Source organism: Diadema antillarum, unplaced genomic scaffold (genome assembly GCF_040938485.1).
Source record: "Diadema antillarum isolate AM-2024a unplaced genomic scaffold, OU_Dant_1.0 seq00002213_RagTag, whole genome shotgun sequence".
NCBI lineage: Eukaryota > Metazoa > Echinodermata > Echinoidea > Diadematoida > Diadematidae > Diadema > Diadema antillarum.
In genome coordinates this window covers 38,526-55,828 of record NW_027272847.1, presented here as the reverse complement: position 1 = coordinate 55,828, position 17,303 = coordinate 38,526, and the positions used below count along the sequence as shown (strand labels likewise).

Sequence of the window (17,303 nt, the reverse complement as noted above, 5' to 3'; positions counted from 1 at the left end):
CTACATTGTATTAATGTAACAGAGCCTGGGTAACTGCTTCCAAAGACACTGCAACTGGCAGGGAAATTTGCCCCATCATAAGTAGATGTAAAGTACCTACATGCCCTCCTCGATATCAAAAGCAAGTGACTGGGGATTTGAACCTTCGACATGCATCCCACACAATATTCACCTATTCCTCTCCTTGTCTACTGTCTAGACGTGAAATGACTCATAAAGAGCTTTTCAAAAGGAAACTCTGCCCCAATTTTGAAGAAACCTTTGAAAAGTTTTATTGAAAGAGACCATATACTTGACTGCCAGCCTCCAGTATGGTACATTTTTGTACATCAAATTTGATATAATGTTTAGTATTTTGTGACGAGAATATACTATAAAATGCATTTTGTACAGATTAAGCCTACAATGTAATAGAGGCCCCAGTAGGAGATACACGATTGTATAATTTGTCAAAGTACAGTACATGTTTCATACTGTCACATAGTGCTCATTCATGTGTCATTATGTTAACATGATGGGTAAGAGAAAGTGTACATGATTAACTGAACTGACACGGCCTGCAATATGCATGTGGTCAGAGTATGAATGATTAATGAAATGCAGGCACGGTTGAAATGCATCACCTGTACTATTTACCAGAGAGATGCCATGCAGTATAATTGTATCTGTGCTGCTGGTTATTCATACAGTGCAGTGTAATTTTATCGTATCATACACAGAACACTTAATAAGGTACAGTTCTAAGAATTAGCACGAGTGCATTTGTCATTATCATGCCTCGTTTTTGCGTAATTGAGATTGCACTGTGGTTGCCATGGCGGTATACTGTTACAGAGTGAGAGATGGGGAAACGGGAGGGACTATGAGTATGGCTATTGTGTGGCAATGTGGATCACTGCACTGCATATCATAGAACTCGTACATTGTACAGAATCAGTTACACAACCCATTGAAAGTGCAGCAAAGTGAGCTGTACAATGTATACTGATAATTTTTTTTTTTATGTTCAATGGATACACTGTAGTGCTTACAGATGTACTAGAACTTCACATCAACTGAGCATGTGCAGTACAGAGCTACCAAGTCTCACGCATTCTGAGTGAGACTCAAGCATTTAGGGGTCGTCTCACGATCTCACGCATGGCACCCATTTTTCTCACGCATCGGGCAAAGTCTGCAATTCCACACCCTCGCTTGCGCGCACATTCGCTCGCCAAGATGCCGAGTCATGAAAATCTCACTCATAAAAATTTTTTGAACTTGGCATCCCTGGCAGTATGGTGTGAATCACTACATCTTTAACGTGGTAAGGAAGTGTTGTACAATATGGTGTACGGTGTACCCTTACATAAGACTATATGTAGATGTAACCCCCCCCCCCCCCCCCGAATAATTAGCATTAATAGCAACAGAAGAGATTCTGAAACAGAACAATGTTAGTTGCTGTTACACAATATATTCGCAGTGTAAAAATTTCAGAAATTGGAGCCAATGACCTTTCCCACAGCATTAAATTTTTCGCGAATTGCCACTGGCGTCCAATGCATATTGTGTAGGCAAGAACTTTCGCTTGCATTTTAATTTTGCAAATGTTGGCACTCGCAAAATTCGCGAAATCAAAATGCACGCGAACATTCAGTAGTGCATGTACAATGTACATTTTAATAGGCTCTTCATTGCTCCTGTGATATCTGCCATATTGAACATGTACCTTGTCTGAATTTGTTCATTGTAAGCTTGTATCTCTCTCTGTCAGATTTTAACTGTTCACACTCCAATGAATCTGACATTTGTGTCAACAAGGTATAAACTCTATGCCAATACAAAACGTGTATTCTCAATATGGCAGCGAATGTGCATTCTCACAGCAGAGCACCAAATGGGTGTTAAGTATTGTGTATACAGGCAGCAGCTGTACAACTGTACCTTCTTTGTAGAAGGTACAGTACATGTGTTCTCAGTACGGTTTATACTGCAGAAGTATAATAATCATTCCATACTGGATTTGATCATTACAGTGACTGATCATTACAGTACAAATGTAGTAGGTATTGGGTGTCAGCCCTCACACAAAGGTCAGTTTGAGAGCAGAGACAGTTAACTGTGTAATGTGATTAGCTACCTTGGTACATGCACAGCTCTGCTTACACTCAGATTCATTAAAAAAAAAAAAAAAAAGACTGTTTCCATGGTGATATACTCTGGGCTTGAATGATGTCATGTCATACTTGCTTTTTGCTTCTTTTTCTTGTTCTTCAGCTCTTGTGTGTGTGTGTGTGTGTGTGCATTACAGAATGATATTTGTCTGCCTATGATCAGGTAAAATGCAATGTATATCAAACATCCAATGGATAGACGTGCACACAATCGTACTGTATAAGAGCAACTTGTACAGTGGATGCTTATTGTTAAGGGGGCGTTCGAAAAGAACTTGTAATGCTATACTCATACTTGTCATGAGGTGAATAGTGATAATCAAGAGGTAGGCCTATGCGTAGATACAGCTCAAACTAGGAAAGTGTTTCCAGCAAAGGTGTATACGAGGATGTAAGGTTCAACTGCTGCAAAGCGCAGTGTTTGTTGGGATGGATTCGTGTGGCATAATTCCATATGATTATATTCATCGAAATGTCACACACCCTTACCCTCGTTTTCTCTCTGTCAATGCGCAGAATTGTTGTGCAAAGGTACGTTGTAGTCTTCGGTGGTATAAAGACCAAATGGCTCGTAAATCAAAGCAGTGCCGCTGCTTTGTATTTTTTTTTTTCTGAAGGAACTGGGCCACCTTTCTGATATTTATGACCATGACATTTCTCGTCGGGCAATTTTCATGACAGAAAACGATAAGTGTGTGGTTGTAATGCGGACTCGAAAGTGTAATTCACAATTTTTATGTGCTTGTCACATGCAATGCATTTCTGTGCTGGCTGTTGCAAAAGCACAGATGACCTGGAGTGTTTATGCTATGCTCCAGCACATGATTTCAATGTCATATGCTTAATAATTTCATGGCAATCACTTGTTCATTCTGATAGTAGGAAAAAAAAAATACAGAAATTATGAGGTATTTTTCAGGATGCTGTTAACAGAGACGTCAGCTATCATTTTGCAGTATTTTGTAGGGTTTGGAAGGCAAAAAATACTAACAGGTTTCATGGACAATACTGATTTTAACCAAATTGCATTACTACATGAATACAAGGTACCTATGGTATTGCAAGAAAGGTAAAAAATACAGTTTCCACCAAAACTGAACCTTTTCAGCTCTCACAATACTGCAAGGCTGTTTGAGAAATTGGAATCCCTGTATCTGCAGTTAGTATCAATAATAATAATAATAATAAAAATAGTAATGATAATGATAATAATGATAATAATAATAATAATAATAATAATAATAATAATAATAATGATTGAGTGGGGAATTGACAGTATTTAATTGTAGAAAACTCATACTGTGTTCAAAGCGACTGTAATAAAGGAAGTTAAATGAAAAAATGGTGGAAGCTTAAGTAAGATAGGACATACATGTATACACATTGTACAACAAGGAAGGTACACGTGTACATGTATTATACCCTAAATGTAAGTATTATTCTTGATCACAGATAGCCAAATTTAATGGCCTAATTTATATCATATTTTTTATGGCCTCACTAATTTCCTCACATTGACTTACAAATTACATTTACTTTAATCATTCATTCATTACATTTACTTTAAAACATTCATTCATTCATTCATTCAATCAATCAATCATATACACATAAGATTACTTACAGTTTTAAGAACTCACCAATGATGGTGCTCACGAATAGGGAAAGTGATGTAGCTGCCACAGTATTAAAATGAATAACCAGAAACCTGTTTTTACGAACCAGTAGAAGAGCTCAATGAGTCTACGATATCGTCACTTCATATAGTTTGCATAATTCTTGAGAATTATGTCACTGTTTCATGAACACATGTGAAACTTTTTTGTTTTTCAGATTTAAAGAAACTTCTACACATAATCTTTATGTTTGTGTAATCATACAAGTTGTACATTAAAGAGGCAGATAATGGAGTCAATTTTTTTTACCAGATCAGGTCTGCCTTACTAACAGTGTAATGGTAGGACAGAGGTACTCATACAATGTATTTCTAAGGTAGACCACTTCTTTGTTTATGTTTGCTTGTTTTTGTTTGAAGTCAAGTTGGTTAGGGGTCATGTTCAGGCTACATTGGAGTAATGAACTTTGATTGCCTGACAATACTCACTTATCACTCATCACAAAAAAACACACACAAAAAATCATAAAATGTCTAAGATGGCTCAACTTCAGTATTGTTTCCAATAACCATATTTTTTTGTCTTTTTTCTCTCTCTCTCTACCTATCTTTCCTTCATTTATATCATCCAGGTGTTGTCATACAGAAATAGTTTGGTTTCGGAAGACTTCTTTTCCGTGAAGAGCAACCATGGCGGAACAGGACGGTGGGCCACTATCCCAACTCCATGTGACAAGTAAGTTTCCTCTTAGAAGTAAATTCTAAAGATAATTCAAACCAGACTGCCCATGTATGCTATATATTAGGAAACGCTTCTGTCAAACAAATTCAATAGATAAATGCATGATGACTGCATGTGTGATGTATTTGGATGTATTTAAAAAGCATTCGGGGGGGGGGGGAGTTGTGTTTTGTTTTGTTTTGTTTTTTGCAGTGTGTCCGTCATTGCAGTATGTTGTCTGTAACATCGAAAGCAAGAGTTGGGGCATATCACCAGTTGCATAATTGAAACAAAGTGTTCATGGAAAACAGAGCTAATTCTTGCTGTATGTACTGTACAAGTGTAGATCTGTTACCATGCGATTTAAACTAGAAGGGGGTGCTGAATGGAACATATGATATGACTGAATGTATGGAGGAGAAATGTATCTGTGCAGGAAATGTCTTTTTTTTCTCAACTGGCATCTCTTTCTAGCACGGTGTTTGGTGAGATTTTGTCGAAGTGCAGGAAGTGGCCTTTTGCTATAAACTTGCTAGCAACTTGCTGCTGTGGCGAAAAGACTGCATTGAGGAAACTGTTATCAGTCATTTGATCTGCTTAACTATCGACCAATCAAAACAAACATGACAGTGTTTTTAGCGATAGATTGGTTAGATGATGTCATCGCAGTGGTCAAAAGATTGGAGTCCAACCAAACTGAATTGACAATAATGACACATCTATCCAGTGACAAGCCCAGATATTACTCTAGATACTTCCTGAGTAGAGCTTGCCAAAAGGTCAATCTGAAAAAAAAAAAAAAAAGAAAGGGAGAAAGGGAATTAAACATTAGCAAAGCAGCAAAGCAGTGCAACAACAACATCTACAATGTACCATTGTAATCTCTTGGTATCGGTAATCTGTAAATATGGGCGTACCATCTGTTGAATAGTAGAGTGAAATAAAACAAATGAAATGATAAAGTTTTATAGAAAGTGGAACATAGAGTAGGAAATGAGGCATGAATGGTTTCATAGAGCTGATTGATTTGCTGATTGGCAATTGACTGATTTAGATATTGCATTAATCATTCAGTGTTGTTGTTTTTTTTAAGTAGTAGTCATGATAAAAATTAAAAAAAATCAGGTGATGGGCCATATATACATATTGTACTCGGGTGGGATTCAAACCCACAACTTCCTGATTGCTGTACAGGCGTCATATCCAGTAGACTACCAAGCCTCTGCCTGATAGCTAGGGATGGTTCTGATCCCCTATGGCAGCAGGTACCACATGTGTATTCAAATTAATAATTCTTGTGTCAAATTGTTTTTATTTCAACTGATTGATATATACAAGTGTATTTTTAGCATTGCCATTACTAAAAAACACTGAAAAGTGGGTGTGTATTTATGTCAATGAAAAGCAGTTTATCAATCAGTTGCAATGAGAACAACTTGAAAGAATTAATATTCTTTCATGGAACAGTAATGATATCAAAGTCATTCAAGATAGATAACATGATGATACAGTCAACACATATGTCTCCCATTGACCTTCATACCGATTTTCTGAATCGAATGTCCTTGTTTGAAATGATGTGGAATAAGTTGCATCCATTGCGTCACTTTATCGTAGAGTTATGATAACTCACTTATCGTAGAGTTACAACTGTATGATAACTCACTCAGCAATGATAAGTTTTGAGGGGTAGTTCCTAAATCAGTTACTAAAGATATGATTTTAGTAGTTACTAAAAACTTGATTTTAGTAATATAATAGAAAGAGACCAATAGAAGAGTTGTGAGACAGTGATATCGGTTGAGTGTTTATATGCTCATGAAGATGTGACTAACCAATTAGTACTTTCTTTTTTTGAGGGGGGAGGGTTGGTGATGAATACATCTGAAATATTGAAATTCTCTAACTTTTTTTTTGTTTCCAATTCAATAAGACTGACCATTTCTGTTAATGTATTCTGTTTGTTAAACGTCTACTTGACCTTTAAAAGAGACATACAGCTTTAATTAAACTTTAACAACATTTTTAATAGGGGGAAGCAAAACCAAGCCCCACCGTTGCCATGTTCAGTAAAGAGCAGCATGATGAAGTATTGAGGAAAGGTGGGGGGGGGGGGGGGATGGGTGGGGGATGCGGAGGATGGGGAATCGTGCAGGGGAGCTGGAGTAAGTGTGATTACGCAGATTGCTGGCAGAGGTATCCCCCTGGGAGAAGGGAGAAGCGGGAGGATGCTGAGCTGTGTGCCAGTCACCGCCATCTTGCCCCACTGGTCCCGCTGAAAATAACCTGCTGATGCAGAGGTTGCAGACCCTCTCCGGGGGCGAGTTCAGCCGAAGTTCAAAGAAACATGGTGACCGGCGCGCGCACGCGCTCCCAATCTGCCAGGGGAGTCCTGGAGATTAGAAACAGTGTTTCATCGTGGCCCATCACGATCTGCCAAGACGCGGTAGAATAAAGTGCCACAGTTTACCTATCCTTACGTGCATAAGCCCAGTCCACATAACCTTTTTGGTTAAATAGTGTAAAGCCAATGACACTCTGGTACTGTTCCTTTGACATTTCACTCGTAACATTCTGACAGTGACTGTACACCTGAAGTCAGATACAAAGTAACTCCTTTCAGGTCACTATTGATAGACAATTCATACAGGAAGATGCTTTGAAACATCTTTTCTTTTTTTTTCTTTTTTACTAATTGAACTAAAAAACTGTTGTGCCTATGAAAGCAAACCGAAACCACAGACGTGTAATCATGTTCTTCAAATCACCAAATGGCCAAATATTTGTTGGGAGGTACAATGTATATATTCCAACAATTAAAGTAGGCTTGATTGCTGTTTCATTTATGTACTATATTGTGAAACGTATCGGAGGAGTAATGTCCATCTTGACCTCATCTTCACTTATCGTATCTCTCTGTCCACTTGAGACAATTGCCTCCTATGGATACTGGAGACTCCTGCTTCTTGGCTAACTTGAGCATTGATGTGCTGGTGTTGAATTTAAAAACCTGGGATGTCTATATCACAAAAGTCTTCATTAGTGGGATTCACACACATATGCAAATTAGAGGGATACAAATCTTGAGATTTGCAACACGATTGAAATCTCGAGATTTTTGCCAATGTGGACACAAAAATCCCAAAATTATCGCTATCAGCATCGCGATACAATTCCCAAGAAATCTTGCGCTTATTTCTGAATTATCGTGATAATTGACCCCGCAGTGACCATGTGAACGCTGGACCAATCAATCTGGAGATTAGTATCCCATCATTCAAAGCACACATCCCAACAGCATGCGCACTACACCACTGTGACTTGCAAGGACAAAGGGCATGGGGAAGCAAACGCAGTGAAGCACACTATACATATGTGCCAAATAGCGGGATATTTCTGTCCGCGTGAACACTTGCATAAAAACATTGAGATTTGGATCATGATCATTATTCCGCCAGTTCTGTCTGTGTAAATGCTTGCAAAAAATCTTGAGATATGGATCGCAATCATTATCCTGCTGTTTTGTACTTTGAATGCAGCTATTTTGATACCTTTTTAAAAAGATTGCATAAAGGCATTTTATTGTTTGCATTTTGAATTCTAAAGTTTGATCAATGTGTAGCAATGGTGTAGGTAAGGGTTGCTATACATGTACAGTCAAACCTGTCTTAGCGGCCACCGCTATATAGCGCCACCTGCTTGTAGCGGCCACTGAAAAATCCCCCGGACGAAATTCCTGTATTATGGACCCTTTATATAGCGGCCACCTGCCTAATGCGGCCAGCAGCCACTCACTTTGTATCCCGTGGTAAATATGTACTTTGGTATAGCGGCCACAAAAATTTAGCTGAACCGTTAAATCAGCCAGGAATACGATGTCTTTTACGTTCATTGCGTGAATTCTACCGAGTCCTAGCTCAGTCACAATCATACAGACACGATTGACAAAATTAATTGAAGCTCTTTGCCACGAAAAGCCGTCTTATCACTAACTTGACTACCGGTAGATTTGATCTAGGCTTCAGTAATGCCACCCTCAATAGATGCTACAAAGGCGAAGACAACTCCTAATAACATCTTAGAATTTTACTAAAATGCTGAGTAATTAGCGTTTATTAAGTTCCTTTGAATAAGGACAATATGGTACAGAAGCAGGCAAAGAAGAAAAAAGATAAAATGAAAGTGAAATGTACAACAAAAATGCCCATATTAGCTGCACATGCAAACTTATTTGCTGGTTGTTATTCTGTATTAAGAATAACATGCGATATTTTCTGTTATGAAATGCAGAGTGTTGAAATTCAAAATGGCCACAAACCTGTCTATAGCGGCCAGTTTTGTTGTTTCCCTTGGATGGCCGCTATAGACTGGTTTGACTACTGTACATGTACTGTAGTTGCTGAACTAGTGACAGAAAGAATGTTACGATATTTTATAGACATCCAACTGCAAATTGCACCTCGAATGTTTGTCAGAAAAATGTCATGCTTCAAACTTCTGTGACTTAATTATTCCATTTCCAAATGAATAAAACGTTCATGATTTCGAATGTATGATTTGACTTGATTTACAGTACAGTGCAATCCTTCTACATCATCGTAAAAGTCATACAAAATTGTGAGTGAATACAATGTGGAGAGTCACTGTAAAACTTTCACAGCTGTTGTGTGCAGGGGCTCTCAAAGTACAAACTACAAGTGGATCTCAGGTGCAGTTTTCGTTGTCTATGCTGTCTCTAGTTTTATTTTCTGTGATGTTCTTTTGTACAAATATTCTTTGTTTTGTTTAGTTTTACTTCAGCACTTTTTGTGCTTGTCAAAACTGTAGGCTGTGTTTCATTGATCAGAAACCACGCACTGATTAGTAACTTGAGAATACATGAAATATGGGCAGTTCCATTGTATCAGTTTACAAACTTTATAAACTATTTGTACTATGTAAACTCTCACAAGTTCTTTCAATTGGGCAGTTAAGACATGAAGTACCCATGTACAAACGTGTATCACAGTGATTTCAATAGGTCTGCTGTAAAACCAGAAATTTTTATGTGCATTGTAATTTTGCGAATTTTGCCAGAGCAAAGATTGGCAAAATTAAAATGCACATGAAACTTTGAAAGTTTTTGTCTACGCTGTGGTCATGAATTGAATGCAAGTGGCAGTTCCCAAAAATTTAATCCGTGAAAAAGGCTGTTGGCTCCATTTTACAAAAAATTTAATGCTGCAAATATTTCTGGTTGTGCAGTACATTTTACTGTTTGTGCACTTAACCTATAGCAAACAGTATTCCCATGTCAAGTTTCTTATTTTTCTTGATTTGCAAAAATTTGAGCTTTCTTTTGACGCTCAGTTCATAGGAGGTGATATTCATTCCATTTGGCTATCTACGTGAGAATACCGGTAAAAAGGCTGCAATTTCCATAGGATCAACGATCATCACTTCCAGTCCAGACAACAACAACAACAACAAAAGGGAGAGAGAGAGAGAGAGAGAGAAAGGACCTAAAAAATTAATACTATTAACATAATATTTTCGCGGCATGAAATTTTCACGAATTTGAGCCAACGGCCTTTTTCGCGGCATTAAATTTTCGCGAGCTGCCTCTAACATTCAATGCCTATAGTGTAGACAAAACTTTTGTGTGCATTTTGATTTCGCGAAACATGGATCTCGCAAAATTTATGAAATTACAACGCATGCAAAAACATTCCTCGTTTATATACAGTTCGTCAAAAGGGTCATTTACTGACAGTTAAGAAGTAGACGCATGCAAAATGATGATTTACAGGTTGTAGGTACTGTAAAATGTGTGACATAGCACACAGAAGTTTGATTTTTTTTTTTGAGTGTAGAGTCATAATGATTTGCAACCAGAACACTGACGCACAGTAAAATCATGAATTTTGCCCCATGCACTCCACTCAACATTTGCTGTATGAATGTGCAAATTAACTTGCACAAAATATATATGATGGCTAAATGTTAATCACTACACCCCAGACGGATAGTAGGCTGTCGTCATGTATTGGCGTGCAGCTTGCTGACTTTTTAAGTCACAATTTCTCCCCAAGGAGAATGGGCCTACAGTGTACATGTATTATGCAATTTTCAGGCAGGTACATACATTCTGCTCATCAGTGGAAGTTGTAACCCACCCTATAGAGCTATTGTGGATGATCTGCATATATTGATTTATGCTAACAGATGACACCCGAGGTGGCAGATAAAATTCACACTTACAGTGCTGGACTGTTAAATATGTTCAGGGTTACGATGAAACTCAAAAGTCCCCTGAATTCATTAGATTTTATGCTAATAATGTCCAGTATATATGGATACATAATATCTTATGCAGATATCGAACAGAAGATGCATTCAATTGTTGTGTGTTTTAGCTTTGCTATTAGAACTGTAGATTATATATACTTTGTCAAAATCTTTCATGGTATTGTTACAGTTGTACATACAGTGGGGGTGGGGGAGATGTTTCTGACTCACACACCCTGATTACATTCAATCCAAGCAATGCTCAATGTAAATGGAATCTCCCTGACATCATGGGGGTTTCTTGAAATTGTAGACTTTTGAGAAGGAAACAATGCAATACACATCATGTGGAGTCAAACTTAGATATAGTCGTACATTGTATGTTCTCTGAGATGTCAGCAACTTTGATTAGAAAATGAAATCCCAACGAAATGTAGAAATGAAGAGGAGTCCTATTAAACACTGTGGCTTAAATACCAGACATGTGCATTTAATAGAAATATCTGACTGTACATCAACATTTTATAAGGAGTACCTCTATGGTGCAGCCATGTATTGTTTAGTTGTTTATGCTTATAAATGTGCCAAATTGATAACATCCAGGTGGACTACTAAACAAAAGTTAAGGCCTGCTGTCATGGAAATTTTGTGTTCCTGTGGAACGGAGGGAAAAGAAGCACAATTAGCAGAACTCTGCAACGTGGGCCCTTGTGCTTGACAAGAGACCAAAAGTTATCGCACTTCAGTTTGCTAGTTTCCCTTTCCTGAAGGAAGGCGATACAAGTCGTAGTTGGCACGGAGTGACACATTGTTTCCCGTTGACACGAACACGGCTTGTCTTTAGGGGGGATGTATGCAGTGTTAGGGGAACCAGGCTCTCCACAGGGATGATGCTGCAATCTAGATAACTCAGGTCGGAAGTGGCGATAAGGACCCAAGCACAGGAATCTGATTTCATTGAATTTATATGTCTCGCTACGAGATTTATTGAGGTGCAGGGGAAATATGCCATTGGCCGTGACATGAAATCTTGTTAATGGATATGACCTACATTGTGGTGAAGAAAAATAGCTCTGAATTATCTCCAGTGTCAGTGACTAAGGTAGTCTAAACTAACCATTGAATATAATGCCCTTGATTCACACAAATTGTTTCTATTATTTTTAGAATTAATTCATCGGCCCAGGGGGAGTGTGTTTTTTTTTTCTTCAGAAAATCAGTCTCTTCCTGATGTTAATTATACTCTGAATGATGGAGATTAAAAGAAGGAAAATTACCTGTATTGCAGGCTAAGGACACTACCAAGCCGCCTTGTGATGTCTTCATAAGAACTGATTTTAAATGGTTACAAAATGTATCTTCTTTTTTTTTTGGGGGGGGGGAGGGGGGGGGAAGGGGAAGGGGAGGGGTTGTTGATTTGAAATTCAGCTATGTGTTTATTGTCATCTGAGGATAAATGTGAAATTTGTTTGTTTGCACATGTATGTTTGTTTGTTTAATTGTTTTAAGGGTGTTTTTTTTTTGGGGGGGGGCGGCAGGGTTGTCCTGTCTGAAAGCTACAATTTACAAGCTGAATTTAATACCAATTCACAAATGAACACAGTAGATATTTTACTGCAAGAAGACAGTAAAGGAATCTTTTTCTAGGAATTGCCAAAGGGGCTTAAGGTCAGATGAGGTCACTACTTTTGTTTTTTACACTACTTCCTGCATTGCGGAAATGGTAAACACTTTCCTGTGAATGTGATGTGAAGTATTGACCACATTGAAGACTTAATCTGTAGAGAGCCATTTTAGTGTAAAAATAGTTCATTGCTAGGTTTTTAGGAGAATAGGAAAAAAAGAATCTGAAGTTCATTACTTTTAAAGAATAGATTTAAACCCCTTTTTTTTATCAAAGATAAATACTTGTATGCGGCTGTACACATGAGTATACATGAAGTATGGGACATGCTGGTTTTATTCAGTGCTCATGGTTCATCTGTAACAATCAGGTACAAGGGTTTGTGCCCGGTGTTCTGTATGAATGTACAAAATGAATGGGGATGTGCTGATGTATAGTACTTGTACACCCTTGCAAATCACAGCCACAATATGGCTGGCCTACAGTAGAAGTGGCCTGTGTTTTTCCACCGTAAGCTTGAAGATTGGGCATCCACAGTAGGCAGCATCAGTCATTTTGTCATGACCACTGTGAAATACAATTGTATGTGGTACAGTAGTGAAACTACTGTACGTACATTGTTAGTAACACTGTGTCAGGATTCTTTTGTATTTTGTAAATTCAATGTCTGTAAATACTGGATGCTAGTATGGATATGTTTATAAATGAATGTGTCTTTGTAGGCCTATACATGTAGATGTTTTGTATAGCATTTTGTTTCAGGTTTTTCTATGTTGTTTTTGCTGTATTATGTTTTTTATACCTCTGCCCTGAAGAGTGATGAAGGCATTACACCTGTGTGCTTCAGGTTGTCCGTTGGTTTAATCTATGTCTGTCTGTCTGTCCATCCCACATTTCGTTATCACAATTTCAGATTAAACAAAACAACTGACTTTCATAGTACCTGGTCCAGGGAAAGTTGCATGAGTTGTAGATCTGATACAAGATTGTACACTGTATGCTAGTAAAATTTCAGGCAATTTCCCTCAAGGTCAAAGGTCACTGAACTTTTGTAAAGAGGCTTTTTTTTTCAATTATGTATTTCATGTCGGAATGTGCAATGGTAATATTTCATGATGGGAACGGTAAAAATAGAGAATTATCTCTCTGAATGATAGTGGTGAATGCTAAATGTCATTTTCTGGCCATAAGTTCCACTCTGGGCATACAGTGTACACTGTACACACTGTAAACGTAATGATACTATTATTTGGGATGATAGATAGAAACAATTTTGTACACAAAATATTTCCTTAGTACAGAGAAGATCTAGGTAAGTCAATCCTTTATGAACTTCCTCATAAACGTTACTAGACTTAGTGCCATGTGATAACTTAAAGATATGTAGGACCTACATACTGTACAGTAGTGATTGTATTAGAAGAAGCTAGGCTTACTTTTGCAACATTGTCAACTGCACAGTCAGTCAAATTGCTCTAGTCTTGTTTTGTATCGTTTTGTTTGGTGTTTTATCTTATCAGTCTGTCGTACAGTGTTGTGATTGCATTATCAGGTTTTAGATAGTGTGCAAATATTGCCCGATACTCGGCCGCGGTTGGTTCCCATAGCAAAGCGCAAGTTCTGCAGGGCGAAGTCTAAATCCTGTATGTTTGTTCTTGTGACCGAGTGATAGGAGTTGGTGGTTCACTTACGTGTGTCAGACATACTGATGTACAAGCTCAGAATAAACTTTATGACATAATCTATTAATTGCCAATGACCGAAGAAGAGTTAAAGATTACCTCTAGAGTTTACCAATGAGCGCCTTGGGCTGGAAAATTATGATTTTTAGTTTTTGATTCGATACTATTGGACAGTTAAACTATAAATCTACAGGGATAGAGAAAAGGTTCAACCATCGTAACTTACTCAGTATACATGTTCTAAGACTATTTAAGATGAAGTGTAACATATTCCAACATGGTGCATGAAGCCCTTTGAGTATACATGTATCATGGTGAAGCAATTGATAATAATAATAAATGATAATGATGATGTTAATGATAGTGATTATAGTTTGGGCTTACAAAGCGCCTAATGATTACCTGATATTTTCCGTATGCTTTAATGTACACGTACAAGTGATTGAAGTCATATCGTGTATTTACAATGTAGTTACTGCAGTGTACTAAACGGCACCAAAGTAATGACTACCTCAGAGTTAAGGAAATCAAGAAATGAATTTCTTACAAGTACTATATTGCAAAGTAAGAAAGGAAAATTCTACTTGTACTTTGTAGTCTACAAACTGTACATTCAATCAATGCAGGCTGAGATGCCTCTTATTCTTAATATTTATTTTGCCTTTCATTTTTCAAGGAGGATAAATGCATCTCTGATGATTTAAAAAAAAAAATGATTGTAAATATTGAAGTTGAATACCATGTAGTTGTTGGGTTATAATACATAATATATTGATACATGTACATGTAATGTCTTGTTTAGATCAAGACATTAGGCCTATACCAATGTTTCAATTATATTGTAGACATTCTAAAGAATCCAGTAAGGTCCAGCAATGTACCCAAGTGCAAGATCATCTTCAGATGGCCAAAATGTCTGACATGTACATGTAATCATGTTTTTGTAGTGTGTTTGTAATGATAAAAGATTCTCAGGCTATTCATAGGCTGACAGGAATCTCGTGAAGACTGGCAGAAAACAGCAAACAACATTCCACACAACAGCTGTGTTGCGAACTTCATGGCCTATATCATTCAAACATACCACTCCCAGTATGCATGCATGTAAGAGTACTGGTATATTATGTAGAACATGCACACAACATACACATGTGTGTATTGTATGCATAGGCACTGTACATGAAGGGAAAGTGGTTATGTTGGTTGGAAGTGAATATAACATCAAACTGAGCTCTCCCTCCTCGAGTGTTTTCATGAGCAAGCCATTCAGAGGACAAACATGCACTCTCTAGTCGAACATGATCTTCCAAAGGAGGATTAAAGAAACATGAGTCCAGTCTACGTTCAGACACAGAAGATAATCGGGCATCAAATGTGTATCTGGTGTCTTCTGTTTTTATTGCAGTCTGCAGTTAATACCTTGCAAAACAAGCTCTCTTTTACCGTTCGAAATAGAACGTAGACACGGAAACAGAAAAAACACCAGAAGGGCACAGTATGTCATTATGGTGCTCAAGTAACAGTTATTCTATCAGTTGATGGAGTATCTTCCTGTGAATCGATCTGTTTCTGCCCTTATGCCGTGTGTGTCGGGACATCTCTTCATGGCCAGAGCTTAGGCAGCCATTTAATAGGAGAAAGCATCAATGATGATGGGAAGTAGAATTATGTGAAAGGGGACAAGCCAAACTGTGTTTGTCTTGCATACTCTACGGCACGCATCATCACTCTGACATTTAACGCACACTCGGTTGTCTTATTCTCCGTCCGTGTATTGGCTGACACGATAACCTTATGCGAAGTATGAAAACCAACAAGCCGCAGTCAGTTGTAGTCTCGTGCTTGCAGACTCGATTAATATCATATGAGTGAGAATAAACCCCATGATAGTGCATTTTGTTTCTGCTGGCAGCTTTCTCAAATGACAGCTTTTTCTTCTTTTTTTTTCTATTGATCTATAAACCTAATCCAAGAAACTACTCTAAGAATGAAACATGATGCTGCTTGTACTGTAAATGTAAAGAACTATGCTAAACTGGAGCTTCTTTAGCTACATGTACATGTAAAGCTGAAAGAGTAGAGAGTTAGTTAATACCATGCTGTTGTCATAATACTTACGTGCTCTTAATGTTGCAAGTGCTCTTGCTACTCATGTAGTGTATGTACATGTACATGTTCTTCATGGAATGAGGTTCAAGTGCACGACATGAACGTGCTTAGAAGTCGTACTTACAACTGTACTATTGTGAAGATTCAGAACTACCGTATAATGCCACTTTTGTGTGTGTGTGTGTGTGTGTGTGTGTGTGTGTGTTTGAATTTTGATTTGCAAGACATTTTTGCAAATGCTTGAAGTTGCGATGGAGAACCACATTGGCGGAATGAGAAAGAATTATTATTCCTTTTCAAAGTGCAAACTTTAGCAATTTCCCACATGGGTTCATTCATGATATTAATTAGTGAAAATAGAAACACCACGTAATATACCGCACATACAGTAGGCCTGTCTATTAATACAATGTGTTCCAAATTCTGATGTTACAACAGAAGTAGGTTCATTCTTATTCCCATGCCTTCCCCTTGTATTTTCAATTATACCCTTTTCAGTAACTCGTGTACTTTTTGGCCAGCTCCTGGCATGTGCTTTAAAAGTAGCCTGCGCCAAACAGTAAAAATTGCGTTTAATACCTATTTGTAGCAGAGTTGCGCTACTTTTACAATGACTTATTCACAAACTCGGCCACATACAATTTTGTAAGGTAGCTGCCATAGTAGCTGAATGCGCGCTCTGGCGGAGGCACAGCCAAGGAATTTTGGCCGGAGCCTAGTGCTGCTGTCATTCATAAACCATTTGGTCGGTGCCTGGCTCGGGCCTAGTGCTAGCCTGGTGCTGATAACAGCAGCACCAAAGTAGCCCGAGCCTGATGTAGGCCATTTTGGCCAGCGCCATTCATAAACACAACATTTTATGACTTAAGGGCTTTTTACACTTGTAAATTTTTGCTTAGCCCCGGACCAACGGTGGGGCTAAGGGGGGGCCTTAGCCCCACCGTTGGTACGGGACTATCCTTAGCCCACTTTCTGTTTACACTCGTTTTTGCCAAAGTGGGCTAGCCCCACCGATAGTACGGTGCTAGCACCGCAATTGCGGTGCCAAGCAAGTGAGTGTAAACAGAACGAAAAAATAATCCTGGGCTAAGTGACGGAGACGAAGTCCGACCCTCACTGACCAATCAGA

General features: G+C 38.2%; 1 protein-coding gene across 1 annotated transcript in view; it reads left to right on the top strand.

Moving 5' to 3' along the window:
• Window positions 1-17,303, top strand: part of LOC139714269 (E3 ubiquitin-protein ligase Su(dx)-like) — a 64,236-nt gene that overhangs the window by 10,783 nt on the left and 36,150 nt on the right. The window contains exon 2 of the mRNA XM_071625986.1: window positions 4,404-4,507. Coding sequence (XP_071482087.1) covers window positions 4,462-4,507 — 46 coding nt within the window. The 5' untranslated portion in view covers window positions 4,404-4,461. The remainder of the gene's footprint in view (window positions 1-4,403; window positions 4,508-17,303) is intronic.